The sequence below is a fragment of the Puma concolor genome, chromosome C1 (genome assembly GCF_028749965.1).
Source record: "Puma concolor isolate L17-30 chromosome C1, mPumCon1.1.hap2, whole genome shotgun sequence".
In the NCBI taxonomy this organism is placed as follows: Eukaryota; Metazoa; Chordata; class Mammalia; order Carnivora; family Felidae; genus Puma; species Puma concolor.
In genome coordinates, this window is record NC_141674.1 from 18,317,124 (window position 1) to 18,340,953 (window position 23,830).

At 44.1% G+C, this 23,830-nt stretch overlaps 1 protein-coding gene and 1 long non-coding RNA gene across 5 annotated transcripts in view; both read left to right on the forward strand.

The window, feature by feature from the left end:
- Positions 1-5,741, forward strand: part of RCAN3 (regulator of calcineurin 3) — a 36,314-nt gene extending 30,573 nt beyond the window's left edge. For 3 of the 4 annotated variants that reach the window (XM_086716044.1, XM_086716042.1, XM_086716045.1), the window contains one exon: positions 351-5,741. In XM_086716044.1, the coding sequence (XP_086572170.1) occupies positions 351-535 (185 nt within the window). In that variant the 3' untranslated portion in view covers positions 536-5,741. The remainder of the gene's footprint in view (positions 1-350) is intronic. The other variant, XM_086716043.1, reaches the window with a different exon arrangement.
- Positions 1-10,286, forward strand: part of LOC147577843 (uncharacterized) — a 111,908-nt gene extending 101,622 nt beyond the window's left edge. Inside the window, exon 2 of the long non-coding RNA XR_015254541.1 lies at positions 9,046-10,286. This is a non-coding gene — a long non-coding RNA (uncharacterized LOC147577843). The remainder of the gene's footprint in view (positions 1-9,045) is intronic.
- The last annotated feature ends 13,544 nt before the right edge of the window (positions 10,287-23,830 follow it).

The following is a 23,830-nucleotide window of genomic DNA, read 5'->3' on the forward strand; positions in this document are numbered from 1 at the left end:
CCCCTCCCCTGCTCATGCTCTCTCTCTCTCTCTCTCCCTCAAAAAACATAAATAAACATTTAAAAATTAAAAAAAATAATAAAGGGCTTGCTGATGCTGCCTGGCACCTTACAAGTCTCTCCTGCAGGAAAACCAAAATCATTCTAAAGTTAAGCAGTTCACTCATACTGTTCATACAACAGTAATTAGCATTTCCATTTTAACTCCCAAGACCTCAGTACCCCTCACCAGCTAATTTCTTAAAAGGGCAAAACTGTCTAAGAACCTTCAAGTATCCTATCTCTCGTGCCAAAACTGAGTGGAACAAGTTTTAAGAAACAGACGCCTGTTCTTGCCGTTTACCTCCACAGGAGAGAAATACGAGCTCCATGCAGGAACTGAGTCGACGCCCAGCGTGGTGGTTCATGTCTGTGACAGTGAAACTGAAGAGGCAGAAGAAACAAAAAACCCCAAACAGAAAATTACCCAGACGAGGCGCCCCGAACCTCCAGCCGCAGCACTGGGTGAGCCCCAGACCTTCGATGGGGCGCTGTGAGGCCGCTGGTTGTGGTGCCAGGCAGGTGCCCTTGTGGGTTCAGCACCGGAGCCCCGTGCCCCTCTGCAGCATTGCCGGTCATTGGCGCTGATCCTGTGTGGGGGGGAGGCTGGGAGTGAATGGGGCGCGGTGTGTTTTGCCACCACGCCTGTGCTGCAGACACAGCCCTATCAGGTCGCGGCGGATTTTACCTGGTCGCAATTTTAACAGATCTTCCGAACAGCACATGAAATGAAAGGATTGGCCCCCAACGTGTCGCAACTATTGACCATTTTTTAAGCGGTAGCAAATTAGGAAATTTGGCTGATTTCTGGCTCCCTCCAGCAATGGTAACTTCCCTGATTCCATTTCGCATGGGGTACCAAAAAACTAAAGCGGTAGTCACCGAGCTCGGTACCATTTTTATGAATTTAAAAATAGTCTTACAATTTCAATAATCTGCTGTGGGTACTTTTGTAATGGTATAATAGCTTCCAGCTACTCTGTTGATCAAAGGTCAATTGTTCCTCCATATACGTGAAATTTTTTGCACAGAAAGAAATCTGAAATGTAAAGTAATTGATAGAGAATCATTTTTCTCAAGTAGTTTTTTCTTTAGCTTTGGGGAGGAAATGCCAAATTCACTTTGACTATGGGAATCACATAGTACAAATCCTTGTGGGTGTACTCTCTTCCCTGTTACTGTTAAACTTCAAGAGGACAGTGACGCACAGACCACTGTTCCCAATGCACCGTCCCTCCCAGAGAAAGAACTGCTACTTTGGAAGTAGGACACACCACCAGAGAGTTTGACTGACGAGGACCTCAGGTGGCTCATGCGATCTGCCATGTGGGACCATGTGCTAGCCTGTAGCATACCCAACTGTCTTTAGCCACCTGTTGAGTTTTTCAATGGTAAACATATTGAGTGTGTCATTCATTGACTTTAAAGTTTTTTTTTTTAATGTTTATTTTTGACAGACAGAGCATGAGTGGGGAGGGGCAGAGAGAGAGGGAGACACAGAATCCGAAGCAGGCTCCAGGCTCTGAGCTGTCAGCGCAGAGCCGGACGCAGGGCTCGAATTCACAGACCGTGAGATCATGACCTGAGCCAAAGTCGGACGCTCAACCAACTGAGCCACCCAGGCGCCCCTTCATTGACTTTAAATTAGAAAAGGTACTGATAAGGTTTTCCGAAGACCAATGTTTAATGGCCTATTTAAACATTTTCCAGTTTCCTTTGGAAGAAAAGACACACATACTCTTTTCCGCTGAGTTAGGGAAAGATGGGGAAATTGAGATCATTCAGATAGTCAGACTTCTGTTCCTGGTACGATCTTTTATACCCTGGCTTACACTTGGCATTTTTCCCTAAAACAGAATCGTTTCTGAATTGTGTTTCAGGAGTGGATAGTGGAAGCCCCTAAAGCAGAAGCAAGTATCTTTTTAACTTTCTGTGGTCTGTTCAGACTTTGTAATCCTTTTATAGAAAAGTCTCATAACTAAGAAAACCTGGCTTTGGTCAGGTGGCTCTGCTGAGCTCTGTTCACTGTGCGGTTTCCTCCATGTGTCAGATGTCTGGAGCCCCCTGGCATGTGTGTGAGGGGCCGCACATGGGAGTTTGGACCAATAAACCAAGGAGGCTGTGCCCACACGGAGAGAAGAACACAGAAATTCATGCCAGGATGTCCGTACGTTTTTGGTAGCATGTTTTTGTGGGTTAGAGGTTCTTATTATGGAGAGATTTATCTCTGAGGACTTAAACTGTATTGCCAAAAAAAAAAAAAGTTTTCTATATTTTCCTTGCCCTCAAATTCTCTCAGATGATATACTCTCCTCTTTATAGATGTGTGCTGCTACTAAGCTTCAGTATAAATTCAGTTGAAATTTGTGATCTCATAAGCAGTTTATTAAATTCAGATAATTGTTTGGCAGTTTAACTGACAGTCACTTGATACATTTGCTTTGCATTCTAAATTTCCCATTTTGCCAGTTTTCAATCTTACCTGGCTACACTAATCATTGCAGATTGGACCCTGTCAGGAAATGTGTGTATTTTCAACAGGTGGGAATTAAAATTTTTCCTTTTAGGTAATGTTTATTAGCTATAATTTTCTAAGTAATCAGAATCCATGATGTTTTATTATTTGGCGTGGCTTTCATGGTCTTCCTTCCAGTTAAAGAATAGTCTATCCCTAACTTACATAACCTGGTTTTAAAGTCAGGCAGTGCAAATTACCTGAATATTTTCTTTTTCTCTGTTCTTATTTTTTTGAGAGTATTGAATAAATTGAAAAACTTAAATCAAAATAAATATATATTAGATATAAAATACTTAATATATATTAAACTTTTCTGAATGGAAAACATTAATATTTTCATTGCCTCTAATGTAGTTCCATAAGGTGAATGCTAAAAGAAAAACTACTAAATGCCCATAAACTTTTAACTATTGTGAAATTAACCAGTTTCTCAACAAGTATGATGGGCTCTGTCCTTTTTTTGGCCATTTTTATATCCAGCTTATGTAACCATCTTATAAGAGATGAGGCTCGTGTTCTTTTTTTAAGTTCCTTTTAATACGTTTAGCTACATTTTTCTTCTCTGAAGTTGAGTTATTACTTAGATTGAACTGGTAGTAGAGTAGCTATGTGCTCCTTGGAAATCATAACTTCTTCTCGGGAATCAAATTACTTAGAGCATTGTGAGGAAAGAAAATGATGCTTTGTGTTAGGAAAAAAACAGTCTGTGAGGGATAAGAAAATCATAGCACTTAATGAGAATAGTCAACAGAACCTGCAGTGCGTTGGCTCTTCCATTCTAGGTTCTTGCAGCATACCCACCTGATAAAACCAGAAATCAGCCCATTTAAGAAGTGTGCTGGTGTGAGGATCGACTAGTTGAAGGTTCTAAGAGGCAGAAAGGGTGTGAACAGTTCCCTTGCCCTCGGGAGCAGAGAGCAGGAGAGCAGATTAATCTTCTTACTGTCTGCTTCTTGAGACTTTATACACTAAACCTGTCCACATAACTGAGAGCCCAGTAAACGCTACCAGGAACTTTTAAGCTCAACAAAATGGTTCAAATAGAACATGGTGTGTTTGAATCAGAGCTGCCAGGAGATGGGACAGGAACAGCACTGTCGTTCTTTTAGAAAATGGTCATTTTGTTTCCCACTCCCAGCGATTTCATCTCAAAAACTGTTGTGATCGAAAGTGAAGACTAGCTTCTCTCAGAACCTGAGCCACTGTGCTGAAGGAGGCTTGGGAAAATGACGTACTCTACTCCTCCTGTGACACAGACGAGAAAACTGAGGTGATGCCACTTGTTTCAAAGCTCGCAGGGACTAGCTTGCATTCCCAGCTCCCATGTTTGGGCCTTTTCTACTTTTTTCTTGCGTAGGCCTCTTTAGAGGCCCTCAGAAGCAGTGAATCTCTGTCATAAGAAAACAAACAAAAAAAAGGGAAAACTATCTCCCCCTGAAGGGATACAGTGAACAAGAAACATCAGATGAAGGTAGTGACTTAGTAATTTCATGAGTGAAGTTATGTTCCGTGTTTGTGTTTCTGTTGTCATTGTGCTGTTGGGATTGGAATCCCATTAAATAATGGCATTTTGGTAGCCAGCAATTATGTTGACATTTTGTGTGGGCTTTCCCAGATTTTAGTCGTAACGAGATTAAAATATAAACAGTCATACTTGAGATGTGACTCTCAGGAAGCAGCGTGAGATCTCATCGGATTTGGAAACAGTTTGCAGTGGAATATGACACCATTACCCAGTGCTTGTAAAAGGTTGAAGACTGACCTGTGCTTCATGTTTTTAGATAGACTCGTTTACAGACCATAGCTTTATTTTTAAAAGGGAAGATCTCAAACATAATTAAGCAGTGGAAAATGTATGCTTTTCTTTGGTGCATCAAAGTTCCCTGTCTGCTGGTATCTGCCTTTTCTCTGAAGATGTGTACTTTAAAACCTGTCACCCAGGTGAACGTGGTCAACCTTCCTTCCCCCCCCACCCCCCCACTGTGCTCCTGTTTTCCACCTACATTTGCATCGTCCTGTATGAAAGGAAACAAATTACTTTATCCGTGTGACAATATAAAGGAACAAAAGGTGAGGGGATTCATTCCTCCCAGCTGGAAGGTAAGTCCATTGTAATAGAAGCTCACTTTTTAACAAGTTAAATACATTTGAAGAAAAAGGTTTATGAACCTTGTTCAACAATATGACAAGGACTCGTTTGCTTTATAAACTCCCCTTGGGGTCCGGGCCAGCCAGATCATTTTCATTGGAACGCCATCGTGGTGTTTAACCGTGAATCGGGAAAATGCCAATACCTTGAAGAGTGTTGTTTTTATTACCAAATACACAAGCCACAAAGCAACAGGAAGTTGCTACAACTGCTCGGTTTTACCGACCAAAAAGATCATAAAAACGGTCACGTTCAAAATAGAAGTTTCCAGCCAAGCTTAAGAAAAACGAACATTGAGCTGAGTCCAAGTGTCTCCATCCATTTAAACAGAAGTGTAAAGACCTTTTACTACATTAGACACGTGGTCTCTCTTGTAAACTGTGTCTCCTTTTGAAGCAAAATCAATTATGGGCTGCATACCCTTGGAGTTTCCTGCACCGCTTCGACTGAATGTTCATTCTGTCATAACGGAAGATCTCTATGCAGATAATACGCGCTTTCCTGTATTGTTTCCTATTTAGTGCCCAGGCTGCCTCCCCCAGGCTGGGGACTGCGGAGAGAGAAAGGTGGCTACTCATGTGGCTGCGCTATCCTCTTCCCACTGCTTGTCACCCCGAGGTGGGGGCCCCAGACAGGAGGGATCCACGTTTCTGCTGCCAGCGCACATGTCCTCCAACTTTATCTTCATTGAACCCAGGAGTTGGATTGCCATTTTCTCTAAACATGTTTGTGATCTTGTGTTATCTTCATGGGCACGTTACTTTTCTGGTACTATAAATTATAGTGAATATTCATTGTACTTCCGAAAACTGGTCAGTAATTTATATACATGTATTCCGTATTTTAGTGTGCTTGAAGTGACAGTCCGTAATTCGTAGTAGTTCGTTACTTGTCAACTTTGGCTATCCTGTATTTTTAGGACATGTAAACGTTCCTTGTCCTATCAAAGTGACAAAAGCAGAATGTAATTTTTTTGGAATCCTTGTGATTACTTGTAACAGGTTTTGTTTTTAAAGCTAATAAAAATAAAATTAGGGTTTTTTTTTTTTAATCCATCTGTTGGATTGAGTTCTTGTACTATTTTAAAAAAAAATTTTTTTTTTAACATTTATTTATTTTTGAGACAGAGAGAGACAGATCATGAACGGGGGAGGGTCAGAGAGAGGGTGACACAGAATCGGAAACAGGCTCCAGGCTCCGAGCTGTCAGCACAGAGCCCGACGCGGGGCTCGAACTCACGGACCATGAGATCATGACCTGAGCCGAAGCCGGCTGCTTAACCGACTGAGCCACCCAGGCGCCCCTTGTACTATTTTTAATAACTGTCATTTACACTGGGACACCTGGCTGGCTCAGTTGGTAGAACAGGCAACTCTCTATCTCTCGGGGTTGTTAAGTTTGAGCCCCATGTCGGGTGTGGAACCTACTCTAACTAGTAGATTCCATTTGAACGTTAGTATTGTGCTGTGCCAGAGTTAAAGGTGTTAACTCACTGCAGACTCTGGAAATAACCACGATGGTTTGAGTTCTTTACCAAGAAAAGTTTTCTTACCTGGGTTTATCCTCAGTTAAAAATGATTCATTCCAGGTAAAGGCTTATTTTCTGTCTTGGTTTAAAAAACCAAAAACCCTCCAAATCCAAATGCTGAAGCTAAAAATGACTGTAAAGCTTATCTAGTGCAGTGATTGTTTCAATATATACTTAATTCTTCAGCCATAGAACTCTATTCTTTGTTCCAATGAAATCTTACATAAAGTCTAATGTAAAACTGATTACCAAACAAAGGTGAACAGCTGCTCCCTTTGAAGGGATTGAGGGAGAAGTGAGGACCAGAAGGGTATCTAGCCCCTGGGAGAGCTCAGCAGAACAGTCCCAAACACCAGTCTGTCCAGTGGCTGCCACATCCCCACGCATGCATCTTTATGAGTAAATGCCCAAGAAGAATTGCCAAATTCATACATCTGGATGGTAGCCAACCTGGGACTAGAACCATAGTTTCCTGCCTCCGTTCCAGGTGGACCATGCTCCACTACTCTGTTAAACTGAAATCTTTGGTTTTTTGGGTTTTTTTTTTTTGGAAGAATTAGGATTCAAAGGCTCTTAAAATTGTTAAGTGTTTTGTTTGTTTCAGTAAAACTAAAGGCGGATTAGTCCCCAACGGTTCTCCTTTAAACAGATGTTTTTCCAAGCTGTGTTCCTCAGGGCTGCCTCCAGGGGGAGCCAGGCTCCCAAGTCAGTGGGACCTTGCACCCTGCTTCAGACCCACCTGCATTCCTTGTGCAGAATGGCGTTAGCATGAGATTGCACTTGAGCTAAGGATTCCTGGGCTGAAACAACAACTTGTAGAACCACTGCAAATAACCTGAGGATAAAATGATTTTTTTAATGCAGAATAGAAAATAGAAGAATAAAGGTTTAAGTAATTTACCTCATGAAAATAGACTTGACTTGGGGCACCTGGGTGGCTCAGTCCAGTAAGCATCCAACTTCAGCTCAGGTCATGATCTCATGGCTTGTGGGTTCAAGCTCCACATCAGGCTCTGTGCTGACAGCTCAGAGCCTGGAGCCTGCTTCGGATTCTGTGTCTCCCTTTCTCTCTGCCCCTCCCCTGCTCATGCTCTGTCTCTGTCTCTCAAAAATAAAACATTTAGAAAACAAAAATTTTTTAAATTTTTTTATTTATTTTTGAGACAGAGCATGAGCAGGGGAAGGGCAGAGAGAAAGGGAGACACAGAATCCAAAGCCGGCTCTAGGCTCTGAGCTGTCAGCACAGAGCCCGACGCAGGGCTCGAACTCACAGACTGTGAGATCATGACCTGAGCCGAAGTCGGATGCTTAACCCACTGAGCCACCCAGGCACCCCTAGAAAAAAGAATTTTTATTTAAAAAAATACACTGACTTAAAAGTGTATGAAACTCAACATACTCAACAGTGTATGAAATTCAACAGAGTCCAATTATCACCAAGACACGTGTTAAACTAGATAGCAGGAGTGGGCAGAAATTCCCGCTGCCTTTTCTGAACACATCACAATATGGTTCTAATCTAGAAGGAGAAAGGATTAAAATTCTTACACGCATGAGCAACATCTCAAATCTTGCTAAACATCTCCCAGTCTTCTGAGACATAGAAGGTATAACTATAAATTAGTTGTAGATTAAGTATTTAGATAGTAATGTTATTTGTGAAAAGCTTATGGTCAAAATGCCTGGGAAAGTTGACTAGTTTCTGTATTGCCATGCTTCTAGGAACTTTTTAATTTTAATTTAATTTGAGAGAGTGCAAATTAATTTGAACTAGGATATACCGTGTTTATCAAATCTAATTAGCGACAGAGCCCTTTTGCCCAGAAGTGTTCAATTGCATTGCTGTCCGGGGAACATTTAGAGAAACATTCTACTAAAATCTTGACATGGAGTCTGATTAAAGGATAGTTTTGTGAATTAAAATTTCTTTATTAATTTCTCTAAGGAGGACAGTTATGAGGTTGGGGTATCAGAAGGGCCTTCCTGATTGAATAAATGGGAAAACCAAGTTGATAAAACTATTAGAATTTACAAAAGTTCAGCAGAGAATACAGGAATAACTTAGAAAAATCAGTAGCATTCCCTTACACCATCAATGACCAATATATAAGCAATAACACTCATAATTGCAACAAAACATCAGCATAAACAAACTTTTGAACTCTAATAAGGACATGATAATTTACGTACATGCTTTTAAGCGGGATAACTTCATATTTTAGGAATGTCAAATTTTTTCCAAATTCTTTTTTTTTTTAATTTTTTTTTTCAACGTTTATTTATTTTTGGGACAGAGAGAGACAGAGCATGAACGGGGGAGGGGCAGAGAGAGAGGGAGACACAGAATCGGAAACAGGCTCCAGGCTCTGAGCCATCAGCCCAGAGCCTGACGCGGGGCTCGAACTCCCGGACCGCGAGATGGTGACCTGGCTGAAGTCGGACGCTTAACCGACTGCGCCACCCAGGCGCCCCGAGATTTTTTCCAAATTCTAAATGCAATGGAATCTTTGTCAAAATTCCAGCTATATATTTTTTTACACTACACTCATTAAACTTATTCTAAAAGGATAAAAAAAAAATAGTTAAGACAACCTTAAAAAGAAAAAAGGTGCAGGAGTTGCCCTAACAATATTAAGACAACCTAAAAAGTCACATGAGATTGATACAAGAAAAGTCAAAGTTTTAAAAGAAGAATAGACACAGACCAGTGTCTATGTAAGATGTAAAAAAATTTTAAGTTTATTTATATTGAGAGAGTGCAAGTGGTGGAGGGGCAGAGAGAGAAAATCCCAAGCAGGCTCTGCACCACCAGCACAGAGCCCAACGCGGGGCTCGAACCCACAAACCATAAGATCATGACCTGAGCCGAAGTCGGACGCTTAACCAACTGAGCCACCCAGGCGCCCCTGCAGAAGATTTTAATATACAATAGAGAGGCATCATAAATAATCAGAGAAAGGCTACACTGCCTAGTCGATGGTACTGGGGAAAAAGGTTTAGTATAGGTAGGTCAATAAAACTTGGTTCCCCATCAAACACTACATACAGAGATGGACTCCAGAATATAGAATGTAAAACTGTGGAGTTAATAGAATGGGTTGTAGGAGAATGCCACTGTGACCTAGAGGAAGGGAAAGACTTGATCAAACTTTAAAAGCATAAGCTATAAGGTTAAAATTATTTGATTACATCAGAACTAATGATTTAGAGTCTGTGAAGAATGCCATGGACAATGTCGGCAGATAATAGGGAGAAGATATTTGCAATCCAAATATGGGATAAATAAATATATGAGGTACTTTGGCAAATCCAAAGGAAAAGCATCCCAGTAGGAAAATGGGGTAAAGGATATGAACAGCAATTGACAGAAAAGTAAAGGGGGCCTGCAAGAGACCCTCACACCCAATAAGCAGATATGTGTAAAGTAAAGCAACAAGGTGGCACTTTATACCTACTGGATTTTCAAAAACGTAGAAAGTAAATAATGCCAAGTCTAGCCAAAGGGTGCGGATACAGGAAACCCAATGTAACACAGGTGGGGGTGTTGACTGGTTTAGTTATTCTGAGGAACGATGTGGCAGTACTTAGTCATTTCAATAAGAACAAAATCTTTGACTCAGCAGCTCTGCTCCGGGAATATCCCAAAGGTATTATTCTCAGATGGGTCCGGAAGGAGACACAATGAGAATGTTTATTGCACCGTTATTTATGGAAGCAAGCTGGTGTCCCCTTCTGGGAAGTCGACCCCACGGAGAAGCATATAACAGAGTAGCCATCTACCCAGCTACATGGATGCTAGACCGCGTGACAAAAGTCATCAGTGAGATGTGTGTAACACTTGAGTTACGTAAATTAAAATACGAAGACAGTACTGTGTTGTGCAAGAATATATACAAATAAAAAGATCTACGTTAACCACATACGTACGTACTAATACAGAAGAGGCATCTTATATGGATCAGTGATGATGATGTGCTGTGAACTAAGAAGGCTGATTTATTGCTAGACTTTATATAACCTTTACATAGTCATTAAAAAACTATTAATACCTCTCTTTTTCCTCCTTTGATTCTACATCAGGGTTAGTTTAAATTTGTGTGCTATTTCTGTTGCTCTAGAAGAAACTATTTTGCTGTGATTTGTTTAGGTAAAATGCAGCTTTCATTGGAGATGTTTATGCCTTTTAGGATAAATATTTCAGAAACATATCAGGTACCACCTATTCTGTTGCTAGATGTGTACATGTAAATGCTTACTCCAACTAAGTTACGTAGATTCCTTATTAGATCTACTCCCCTGTGGTGGGAAAAAATACACCTATCATTCACTGTTTTCTGAGTTACAAATGAATAAGCGTTGCATGTGGTTTGACTCTAGATTCACCATTTCCTTTTGCTTCAAAGAAGTAATCAAGATAATTCTTGGTCTGGTGCTATCCTCCTTCAATGTGTTTTGAATAATTGAGGCGTTTTTTTTTTTTTTTTTTACTTTAAAAAAGTATTTAAATGTTTTCTTTTTTTTCCACCTTTTTAAAATTTTCATTCATTCATTCATTCATTCATTCATTCATTCATTCATTCTCAAGTTAGTTAACATACAGTGTAGTCTTGGCTTCAGGAGTAGAACCCAGTGATTCATCTCTTATGTATGACACTCAGTTCTCCTCCAAAAAGTGCCCTCCTTAATGCTTGTCACCTATTGAACCCACCCTGACACCCCCCACCCCAGTCAACCCTCAGTTCATTCTCTGTATTCAAGTCTCTTATGGTTTGCCTCCCTTGCTGCTTTTATCTTCTTTTTCCTTTTATCTTCTTTTTCCTTCCCCTATGTTCATCTGTTAAGGGTTTCAAATTCCACATATGAGTGAAATCATGTAATATCTGTCTTTCTCTGACTGACTTATTTCGCTTCATTAATGAAGATCTTTAATGGAAAATTTTACAATCTTCTGTCCTAGGAGATTTTACGAAGCCTCTTGGCCCCAAAGGAAGTAATCAGACCAAAAATGATTTCTCGGAAGTTGCCTGAGTGAATCCTTTGAATGAAAGGTATTTTAGAGGCCAAATTTATGCGTCTTCTATTACTCATTTCCTTGATAACTTTGGTCATTTTCCCAGATTATTCATTAGAAGTTTCTAGCAACTGTTGGAAAGTCTGGAACAGAGATTTGTTCTCCTTTGCAAATGAGAAGCAGCCCCTGGGCACTGATTTCCCAGTGCCACCTGTTCCCAGTGTCAAAGACTTGGCTCCTTCTTGTTCTGGGATTTACTTATCAGGCACCCAGAAGATTAGGTGGAAATGATCCGGTCATCTAGGGTGCTGAAGGTCACAGAATTGTGACTGGGGCTTGCTCCCAGAACTGGCACGTTAGAGGATTGTGTGGGTGAGCATCTTGTCCCCTCTCTATCCCTCTCTACAAGGTGAACTGAATTAGTCACAGAGCAGAAGGAACCATGTCTGTGACAGCCTGCATGGTTTTCTCTGCTTCTGTGGCATTTGTAGAGCCCACAGGGCTCATTCACTCCATTATGGTGAAAGGCCCGTGCTCAGGGGCTCAGTCCAAGCTTGGGCACCTTGACACTGACCAGTCATGCTTGCTAAATGTTTCCTCTCTTCTTCTGTCATTTTTTTAAAATGTTTTTTCCCTTGTTTTATTGAGAATCATTGCAGGTGTCATTTTTTCTTAATAGTTGACTGACCTGTGAGGGAGGTGCAGTCCTAAACTGGTCACAGGAAAACCACATTTTTTTAAATGTTTGTTTGTTTGTTTATGAATGACAGAGAGAGAGAGGGAGAGCACAAGTTGGGAGGGGCAGAGAGAGAGAGAGACAGAGAATCCCAAGCAGGCTCCATGCTGTCAGCACAGGACCCAACGTGGGGCTCAAACTCACAAACCATGAGATCATGACCTGAGCCGAAACCAAGAGTCAGATGACCGACTGAGCCACCCAGGCACCCCAGGAGAACCACAGCTTTAAAGAGTGAGCCTCCAGTGAAAAGTCTTTCAGTTAGATTGGTTGGTATTTTTACTCCTTGACTACATTTTTTTTATAGCCAAAATACAACCAGAAAATATGCAATGATTAAATATCTTTTTTTTTTTTAAGTTTATTTATTTTTGAGACAGAGACAGAGCATGAACAGGGGAGGGTCAGAGAGAGGAAGACACAGAATCTGAAGCAGGCTCCAGGCTCTGAGCTGTGAGGGCTCGAACTCACGGACTGTGAGATCGTGACCTGAACTGAAGTCGGATGCTTAACCGACTGAGCCACCCAGGCACCCCGCAATGATTAAATATCTTGCTTTCCCTGGAGCAAGACTCAGATTGGTGAGATTGTTTTCATCCTGTTCCGATTCCATAAATCCCTGCATTTTCCCTGGTCACTCCAGAGAGTCAGCCAGGTGGGAAATGCCCCCAGACAGAGTCAGGCTGACACTGAAGGTGAAAAGAATCAGTGGGGTGTCAATGTTTAGAAGACATTCTTATCCAGGAAAAAAGACGTTTGTATTTTGGTCCTGGTTATGGGTAACTTAAGATAATCTTGTTTGCTTACAGCTCAGGCCCTTCTGCAGGATGGCAAACCTTTTAAAGAAAATTTTTAAAGAGATTAGGATTCCAATAATAAAAACATGAAAAGTGCAACAAAACTAGCTTTAAATTATAAAATGTGTAGGATAGGATTTCATTTTTATAAAATAGACAACCCATATTTGCACACAGAAAAGATTGGAAGGCTATACATTGAAATTTTTTTTTTAATTTTTATTTTTGAGAGAGAGGCACAGAGCATAAGCTGGGAGGGGCAGAGAGAGAGGGAGACACAGAATCCGAAGCAGGCTCCAGGCTCTGAGCTGTCGGCACAGAGCCTGATGCAGGGCTTGAACTCACAAACTATGAGATTGTGACCTGAGCCGAAGTTGGACACTCAACTGACTGAGCCACCCAGGCACCCCTTTTTAAAAATTTTTTAATCTTTATTTATTTGAGAGAGAGAGAGAGAGAGAGAGAGAGAATGAGTGGGGGAGGGGCAGAGAGAGAGAAGGAAACAGAATCCCAAGCAGGCTCCAGGCTCTGAGCTGTCAGCATAGAGCCCTATGTGGGGCTCGAACCCACGAACTGTGAGATCACGACCTCAGCTGAAGTCAGAAGCTTAATCAACCAAGCCACCAGGCACCCCAAGAGAAGGCACCCCAATCTTCAGCAGACTCCAGGCTCAGCACAGAGCCCAAGGCAGGGCTCGATCACCACCACAAGATCATGACCTAAGCTGAAATCCAGAGTTGGACACTTAACCAACTGAGCCACCCAGGTGTCCCGTGCCCCTCAATTTTTATTATTTGCCCTTATCTGGTGACCCAAGAAACCACGGCCAAAGGCTGTATTTCATCAATTCCTTCACGACTGTTTCCTGGGCATCAGTTAAGCTCAGAGAACTATGCTTGATGCTGTGTAATGATCACCAGCCTAGTCATCATTGAGAAGAAGAGTCACACTGTTCTGTCACCGTCAGGTAGGAGATCCGGGGTCCGGGAGGAGGGGCCCGGATGCCAATGACAGTCCTGAGGGGGCTCCCAGCACTGAAGGGAATGAGGTGCTGACTGGCAGCAGGGAAGTGGCGCCTGGAAGACGAAGCAGGTCAGGCCTAGAGGCCAACTGGTGGGCAAGTCGCTCTCTCTGTGGCCTCAGGCCCCTCCTCTGAAATGGGAGGCTCTCAACCCTGGTCACACATTGACCACCTAGGCATCTGGGGGCCAAAAGTGAATATCTGGCCCCGCCCCCAGAACTCTCGTTCAATGGGGCATTGGTGACACCAGCAGAAGCTTTTCAAAACACCCAGGTGATTCTAAGGGGCAGCCAGGACTGAGACACCCCCCTTGGGCTGGAGAATGTTCACGTTCCCTTCAGCCCCCAGCCGTGATTCACGCCCAGACATGGGTTCTGGATCCCGGATCACCACATTCTCTGGCCCTTAGGATCTCTGTTGACGCTTTCATTTAGCAAAATGTCTATTTTACAATATTATATTGCAATTGCAATTTAACTACTCTTTGCAATATTATAATTACTCTTTATTTTTTAAATGTTCATTAAAAAAATTTTTTTTAATGTTTATTTTTGAGAGATAGAGTGTGAGTGGAAGAGGGGCAGAGAGAGAAGGGGACACAGAATCGGAAGCAGGCTCCAGGCTCTGAGCTGTCAGCACAGAGCCCGACGCGGGGCTCGAACTCACGGACCACGAGATCATGACCTGAGCTGAGGTCGGCCGCTTAACCGACTGAGCCACCCAGGCGCCCCTGTTCATTCATTTTTGAGATAGCACAAGTGGGAAAGGGGCAGAGAGGGGGTAGGGGACAGAGGATCCGAAGTGGGCTGTGCGCTGACAGCAGAGAGCCCAGTGTGGGGCCCGAACTCAACGAGCCACGAGATAGTGACCTGAGCTGAAGCTGGACACTTAACTGAACTGAGCCACCCAGGCGCCCCTGTAATTACTCTTTAAATTCGCAAAGCGCATTACTGTCCAATGAAGGAATTGTACTGACACGAACTCATTCAGTCCTCATCACAATCTGTGGGTGGGCAGTGGGCAGATATCACTATTCCCTCCCCCCTTTATTTCTCCCCAGAGCACTCACCGCCCTCCAACATGCCTTGCATTGGCTTATTTTTGTTTTCCCCACATGAGAACATAACCTTCATCAGGGCAGGGATTACTGTCTCTTCTGTTCGCTGCTGGCATATAGCAGGCACTCGGTAAATATTGGTTGAATGAATTAATGAATCATAGAAGAGTAGTCAGTCAGAGAAAGACAAATATCATATGACTTCACTCATGTGGAATTGAAGAGACGGAAGAGATGAACATAAGGGAAGGGAAGCAAAAATAATATAAAAACAGGGAGGGGGCAAAACATAAAAGACTCTTCAATATAGAGAACAAACAGGGTGGCTGGAGGGTTGTGGGGGGGGATGGGCTAAATGGTCAAGGGGCATTGAGGAAGACATTTGTGGGGAGGAGCACTGGGTGTTATACGTAGGGGATGAATCACTGGTTTCTACTCTTGAAATCATGATCGCACTATATGCTAACTAACTTGGATGTAAATTTAAAAATAATAATAAATAATAAAAAAAAAATTGAACTGAAAAAAAAAAATGAACCATGGAAGAATAAACTAAAGCCCAGAGAGGTTAGAAGACTGCCTGAGGTCGCACAGCAAGTACACGGAGTAGCTGTTGAACTGCATCTTGTCTCCGTGTGTTCTTATGGCTCTGTCTACGCTTGTTCAGGTTTCCCAGGGTGACTGTGGTATTCGAGTGGACCCAGGAGGTACCGGGGGAGGGGGAATTCGGCAGTTGAGAAAGCTGAAGATGAGTTAGCTGCCACCAGAAAGAGCTCCCAGAACCGTCAAGATAAAAGTGCAGGCTCCTTGCCAAGGGGAGGGAGAGCACCTTCTGCTGATGGCCAAAGGCTTAATTTCATTTACAGCCTCTCTTTGTCATCCTGGGAACAGTTTTCCCTTGTAGTCACCTGCAAGTGATTTGTGCTAATGCACTGAGTCATGGGCTTCCTAAAAAACATAGCATCAAAATGAGGAAACTGCCTGGTGATTACCTGAGCCGGCTGTCTAAAAAGGCAGTCAAGACAGGGGCGCCTGGGTGGCTCAGTGGGTTAAGCATCCAACTTCGGCTCAGGTCATGATCTCTCGGCTCATGGGTTCGAGCCCCGCGTCAGGCTCTGTGCTGACAGCTCAGAGCCTGGAGCCTGCTTCCAATTCCGTGTCTCCCTCTCTCTCTGCCCCTCCCCTGCTCACACTCTGTCTCTCTCTTGCTCTCAAAAATACATAAACATTAAACAAAACAGCTGTTAAGATAATCAAACTTACCATGGATCTGGAAGAGCCCTCAGAGACCAAACAGTCCAACCTGCCATTTTACAGATGAAAAAGAGGCCCAGGGAGATCAGGTGGCTTGTTGGGGGTTACAGACGCCTGGCTTGGCCCCATAACTCTCTTCTTTCCTCACTCTCCATCACCCCGATGCTCCCAGAGGTAAAATGGGAATTAACCCAAATGCAGGGCAACAGTTCATGGAAAGGGATGCCTACCTCCACTGGATCTTGTTAACCTTATAGATAAAACTGTCAGTTATTTTACCAGCAAAATAGGCTTATTCAGGAAGAGCAGAGGAATTGCAATTCAGGACATATAAACTATGGCAGAGTCATAGGCACGTCGGGAGAACAGAGAAGAACCCTCATTTATAGAGGGTGTTAAGAGGGGCTGTTATAAACACAAAGCCCACTGGAGAAAACTGGGAGTTCAAAGTGTAGTGGCTTTTCATTGGCCGAGTTGGAACAGTCTCTCATTGGCTGGGCTGTTGCCAGGCAAGGAGAAAATCTTCCTCCTGCTGGGGTGGTAAAGTGCAGCTTCTTCCTGTTGGGAATGCAAAGTAGGTCTCTTCCTGTTGGTTCTGCAACTGAGGCCTCTGGTAGGAGGTGAGAACTGTCCCTTCTGGCCTCCCGACTGCATTTCATTGGAAGTTCTCTTTATTCCGTTTCACAATTGCATCCCTGGGTACTACACGGTCCACATTTATCTGGGGAAAGAGTCACATGAAAATCATGCTATGCCCTGTAGGTAATTAATTAAGAACTACAACTTCTGAGTCTTTTGGACTTTGCTACTCTCCACCTCTTGATTGAGAGACAAGAAATTGATTTTTTTAAATGTTTGTTTATTTTTGAGAGAGAGAGAGAGAGAGAGAGAGAGTGTGTGTGTGTGTGTGTGTGTGTGTGTGTGTGTGTGTGAGCAGGGGAGGGGCAGAGAGAAAGGAGGGCAGAGGATCTGAAGCAGGCTCCACACTGATATCAGAGAGCCCAGTGCAGGGCGTGAACCCATGAATCGTGAGATCATGACCTGAGCTGAATTTGGACGCTCAGCTGAACCACACAGGCACTCCGAGACAAGGAATTGATTTCAAAACCAGTTGGTCTAGGTATGTTTGCTTTCTCTTTTTTTGTTTTTGTTTTTGTTTTTTTGGACTGAACTAATTAGTGTGGATCTGGATTTGTCTGGATTCATGATTCTCTGTGCTTTGTCTTGCCCCTGAAATTGCATTCTAATCCTACCTGACATTTGTCTGGTTTCCCCGGCAACCATCTCAAAAACCATAAACAGCAGATTAAGGCTTTGAAGGGAGAAGTGAGAGCTGCACAGTCTTGGCTGGGAGGTAAGATCTCAGGTGTTCAGGGGCAGCTGGGTGGCTCAGTCAGTTAAGCATCCCACTCTTGGTTTCAGCTCAGGTCACGATCTTACGGTTCATGGGATTGAGCCCCAGTTTGGGTTCTGTGCTGACAGTGCAGAACCTGCTTGGGATTCTCTCTCTCTCTCTCTCTCTCTCTCTGCCCCTCCTCCACTCTCATACACTTGTGTGCTCTCTCTCTCTCTCTCTCAAAATAAATAAATAAATTTTAGGGGCACCTGGGTGGCTCAGTCAGTTAAGCATATGGCTTCAGTTCAGGTCATGATCTCCCGGTTTGTGAGTTCGAGCCCCACGTCAGGCTCTGTGCTGACAGCTCAGAGCCTGGAACCTGCTTCAGATTCTGTGTCTCCCTCTCTCTCTCTCTGCCCCTCCCTGGCTCGAGCTCTGTCTCTCCATCTCTCTCTCTCTCAAAAGAAATAGATAGACATTTTAAAAAAGGTTTTAAAAAGCCTATTTAAAAAATAAACTTAAAAAAATACAAAATAAAAAAAATCTCAGGTGCTCAGGAGGCTAGTTTGTGGCAAAATACCCTCTGCTGACAAAGAAAGGATGAGTTGGAGCATTTGAGTATTTTCCATGTGGAAAGAGCAGGGTTTTTTTTGTTATTTTTAAATCTCCAAGCAGCTAAGAGTCCATATGGTACATCTGAAACAGGGGTGGTTTGTTGGGTAATTTTGTAAGCAATTTTCATTGACTTATGAAACTGTTTTATATCAACATTATCATCTTTACAGGGAAAAGAACATGGAAGATGGCCACATTTATATCCCACCAAATTCCCTTTAAGTGGTTTTTTTTTTTTTAAGTAATCTCTACTCTGTACCCCATGTGGAGCTTGAACTCAGGACCCTAGGATCAAGAGTTGTATGCTCCACTGACTGAGCCAGCCAGATGCCCCTCCCTTCACATCTTAATCAGCATATGGACTTATATTTTATATCGTCAGAGTTTGTGTGTGCCATTTTCATTCTCTACCTCTATACTCTAATGGATAAACACACTCTTGTGTCTCCTCTACTCTCAAGAAATTGCTTTACTTCTGACACTTCTGGTTACCGAATGTGTGCTGGGGGGAGGTGGGGTCCCCACATCAAGCAATTCTGCCACACCCACTAGGTGTCCTCTAATGTAACTCAATTCTCACACTATCTACCAGGAGTTAGCATCAAATCCCCCAGGTTAAGGACTCAGTCCCCCAAAACTATTTCCTTCTCCCCACCTTCAATTGCGAATCATAGGTCCAGATTGTTACCTCTGCTACCAACTGGTATAAATCAGAGGTTCCCATGGTCCCCTCCTCGGGCTCAATTAATTTGCTAAAGCAGCACACAGAACTCGAGCAAACAGTTTACTTACTAGATTTACCTGTTTATTACAAAGGATATTAAAGAATACAAATGAACAGCCAGGTGAAGAAATATATAGGGTGAGGTCTAGAAGGGTCCTGAGCACAGATGCTTCTGTCCCCATGGAGTGTGGGGTATGACACTTCCTGGAACAGGGACATATTTGTGTTTACCAAATTGGAAGTTCTCCAAACTCCCTCCTTTTGGATTATTATTTTTTTAATTTTTAGATGTTTATTTATTTTTGAAAGAGACAGAGCATGTGTGCGGGAGGGGCAGAGAAAGAGGGAGACAGAAGATCCCAAGCGCGCCCTAGACTAACAGCAGAGAGCCTGATGTGGGACTCGAACTCACAAACCATGAACCTTCATGACCTGAGCTGAAGTCAGAGGCCAACTGACTGAGCCACCCACATGCCCCATATCCTTTTGGATGTTAATGGAGGCTTCATTACACAGGCATGGTTGATTAAACCATTGGCCATTGGTGATTGATTCAACCTCCAGGCCTCTTCCCCCCTTGGATGGGGAAGGACAATAAAAGGCCAACTCTAATCACTTGGCTGGTTCTGGCAACCAGTTTCCACCCTTGGGTGAACTAGAGACTTTCCAAAAATAATTTCATGAAAATAAACTCAGGTGTGGTTGGAAAGGGCTTGTTATAAATAACGGAAGACGCCCATTTCACCCCTATTATTCTGAAGCGATTTCAGGAATGAGGGCAAAAGCCAACTATTATAACGAAAGATGTCTCTATTGCTCTCATCGGGAAATTATAAGGGCCTGGGGAGCTGTGAGCCAGGAACCATGGACAAAAACCAAAATATATATTTACTATAGATCACAACATCACATCCACACATCTCCACAAATTGCAAATAGTATTTGTATGCCTGGTGCCTCTGTTATGAAGCACAATTGGCTTGGCCGTTCTCCATCACTTGGAATTGTAGTCATTTCTAGTTTTTACAACGTGTGGAATATCACTTGGTAATTTTGTTCCTGTTGCCTGATGTAGCACCTTAGATGCCCTGTTCCTGGTGTTAACCTTACACATAAAACTGCCAGTTATTTCACCAGCAAAATAGGCTTATTCAGGAATAGCAGAGAATTACAATTCAGGACATGCAAGTCATGGCAAAACCATAAGCAACTCCAGTGAACAAAGAAGAACTTCCTTTTATAGAGGGAAGGGGGTAGTTGGGAGGGGCTGTTATAGACAAAAATTTCATTGGAGGAAACTAGGAGTTCAAATGTAATGGCTTTTCATTGGCTGAGTTGTGCCAGTCTCTCATTGGCTGGGCTGTTGCCAGGCAAGGAGAATATCTTCCTTCCTAATGCTGGGGTACTAAAGTGCAGGCTTCTTTCTGTGGGGAATATAAGGTATTGCCTTTCTCTTGATTCTGCAGTCGGTAAGGAGTGGTAGAGGGTAAGAGCTGCCCCTTCCGGCCTTCCGACTCCATTTCAAATGAGGTTTCCTTTATTCCAGTTCACCACTGATTTGCCCAACAAGTAAAAATGAAAGCCCGTGGTCAGGCCAGCTCTGTACTGGGAGCCACCCAGGACAGGGGCACGTTTCCTTGCCCGCCCTGGGCTCAGGCTCTATGCGTGTAAAACCCCAGGGAGACTGGAAGGTGTCTGAGTTGTGTCCAGCTCAGTCAAAAGGAGGGTCAGTGATTCTGGCTGTGGAAGCCTCCACTGCTCAGGACATGAACTGACTCATCAGCAACCATCCCGTGGCCTTCTCTGCATCTTCCTCCCCGTTAGCAATTCCAGTCTGCCTGTCTTCCAGAATATCTCCCAAATCTGACCACCTCACAAGATCTGATCTCTGCCTGCCTCTGACCTTATCCTTATCCTGTCTACTCTGCCTTCAACCCCTACTCTGGTCAACCACATTGGCCTTCTGGACTTTCCCTCCTTCCGGAATGCTCTCCTGCTCTAGTGTTCCCTGTACTTTCTTGCTTGTCCTAGTTAAAAAAAAAAAAAAAAAATCAACACAGTAAATTTGAAGATCTAATTGGCTTTCTTAAGGGATTCACGAGTCAGACAGCATCCCTCCTAGTAAGTAGAGGGGAGCTCTGAGGAGTCACACAAAACAGAAGGTTTCTATAGGAAGGAGGGTGGGGAAAGGAAGTTATTAGCAAAAAAGAAAAGGTATTGTTTCAGGCAAGGTCATTTTCCCTGTAGGGGAAGGGAAGAACAGGGCGTTTTATCATGCAGATTACCTCATCTTTCTTTGGGGAACAGAGAGGGCCCTTGTGACAGATTACCTCACTGGTGCTGACCAGAAAATTCCTGACTGATCCTTGAAGGCTACATTTCTGGGGGAGGTTGAAACTGCAATTAGATTAGGTTTAATCCTGAGTTTTGTGACTTGGCCTAGCATAAGTGACTCCATCTTGGGCCTGTGGTTTTCTTCTTAACATCCTTCAGGCTCAGCTCACCTGTCTTCTCCTGGTAGGTGGTCCTTACCCTTCCTCCCCTGAAGGGACCCCTGCCTCCTACTTATAGGGATCAACAACAGCATGTTATTATTTCTTTCAAAGGACTTTTCATAGATTGTCTTTCTCTCTCACGTTGCCATCTTTTTGTGCTTGAGTATCAGCTGTTTCCCCCACCTCCCCTGGAAAGTGAGGTCTACAGGGTGGGGCGGGACCTCTGCTGACTCTTCTCCACCTTGCAGAGTGCCTGGCCTGTAGTGAACATTCAGGAGGACTTAATGAATGCATCCCCAGAAAGATGAAGGTTACCTAGAGCCTTTCCATGCTTCTGCCTCTCTGGGCTTGGCTCAGGTGTCTGACCCTGGTCCACTCTTTATGGAGGAGGCTGGTGAAGGGAGGGGTTCTGTTCCTAAATCTAGGAACAGAAGTATGTGCAAAGCCATTCTGATATAGCAGGTGTCCTATGACTTGGTTGGTCTGGGTTAAGGGAGAAAGCAGAAGGGGGGGGGGGCGTCAAGCCATGGATGGCAGATGGCTGAAGACCACCAAATCCCATGCAGGGGGGACCTACCCAGAGACGTCAAGGTCCCCTTTGTGTTAGCACATCCCCATCCCCAGCCCCTATCACTTAGCATAGTAATTCTCCCATGTATCCAGCATTTTATAAATATTATCTCACTTTTTATTTTATTTATTTTAATTGTTTTTAATGTTTATTTTTGAGAGAGAGAGAGACAGAGCACGAATAGGGGAGGGGCAGAGAGACGGAGGTAGACGCAGAATCCGAAGCAGGCTCCAGACTCTGAGCTGTCAGCACAGAGCCCAACGTGGGGCTCGAACCCATGAACCATGAGACCATGACCTAAGCCAAAGTCGGGCACTTAACTGACTGAGCCGCCCAGGCGCCCCAACATCATCTCAGTTTTAATCCTCATCAGAACTATACTGGGATAAGGATATTATCTTCATCGAACCAAAAGAGACTGAGTCTCAGAAAGGTTTAAAAAAACATCCTATCGTAGCACCTGCGTGGCTTTGTTAAGCGTCTCTTGGACTGGTCTCTGGGCTAGGTCATGAGTTTGAGCCACGCATTTGGCTCTGGGCCGACAGCGCAGAGCCTTCTTGGGATTCTCTCCCTCCCTCTCTCTCTCTGCTCTCCCCTGCTTGCTCTCTCTCTCTCTCAAAATAAGTAAACTAAAAACATTTTTAAATAAAAATTTAAAAAAAAATTTAAAAATCCTGTCTTGCAATGAAGTTAGGATTAGAACCTGAGACCACTGACTTTGGAGCCCTTGACCCCATGCACATCCCAGCAAGAGCTTCTGGTAGCATCTGGAAGTGGCCGTAGAGATCTCAGATCCCAGGGCCTGAGCAGACTGTCACTGGGTGCCCCTCCCTTCTTCATGGACCCTGCTTTGTGGACAGGTTCCCCTCTCCCACCACAGTGAAGTTCTTTGAAGTCAAGGGTTGTGTCTCAGGTCTTTGGTGAAGCAGAATCTCAGAATTATACTTCTTTACAAAAAAAATTTTTTAAACATTTATTTATTTTTGAGAGAGAGAGACAGAGAGAGAAACAGAGCACAAGCACGGGAGGGGCAGAGAGAGAGGGAGACCCAGAATCCGAAGCAGGCTCCAGGCTCCGAGCTGTCAGCACAGAGCCCACGCGGGGCTCGAACTCACAAGGTAAGATCCTGACCTGAGCCGAAGTCCGACGCTCAACTGGAGGAGCCACCCAGGTGCCCCTCAGAATGTACACTTCTCAATCTTTGTTAATAAATACTACCTGGAGTTTCCTGTGAAAACATGGTGGACTCAGTTCTGCCAACCTGGGAGGAAGTGGGCAAGGCTTGGATGGCATTTCACAGGCGGCCCGTGGCAAAGCCAGTAGGCCCATAACCCAACACTCTCTGTAAATACTCCTGGTTCGGTCACTAACCTTCGATGTGACTTTGGGCCACTCGCCTCTGCTTCCCAGGCCTCAGTTTCCCTCTTTAGAAAAGGAGAGGGCTTGGGATTCTCCTAAGACCTCTTCCCTCTTTCTGTACATATTGGTTGAAGGCCTGTGGTGTGCCAGGGTTAGAGTGCTGGGGTAGGGCAGCCAGCCGGTCTGATCGAGGAAATGGGGCAGGTTCCCCAGGGCAGAGTTTTTGACCCTTGCTAGTTATCAAAGCTGCTGTAACACCTGGCGGCTGTCTAAACCCCAACCTGCCCCCAAACCTTCCAATCAGATGAACACAGTCCCACTTTAAAGATACCTCCATCCGGCCTGCGGTATCTGTCAGGTGACTTCTCCCCGCTTTCGCCCTTGGAGAAAACGGACCTGGAAGAGGTGGCCGGCTGGGCTGCGCGCCCCGGACGAGGAGCCAGAACTGGAATCCCAAAAAGGACCCAGGCCCGGGAGAGGCGCGAGGACACCACGGGGAGGCGCCGCCACTCCAGCGTCCCTACCCTGGCGCCCCCGGGGCGGTCCCCAAGGCGGTGGGACCGAGGGGCGAGCTCGGCCCCTCCCCAGGATCACCTGCGCCGGGCGGGGCGGGGCCGGGGG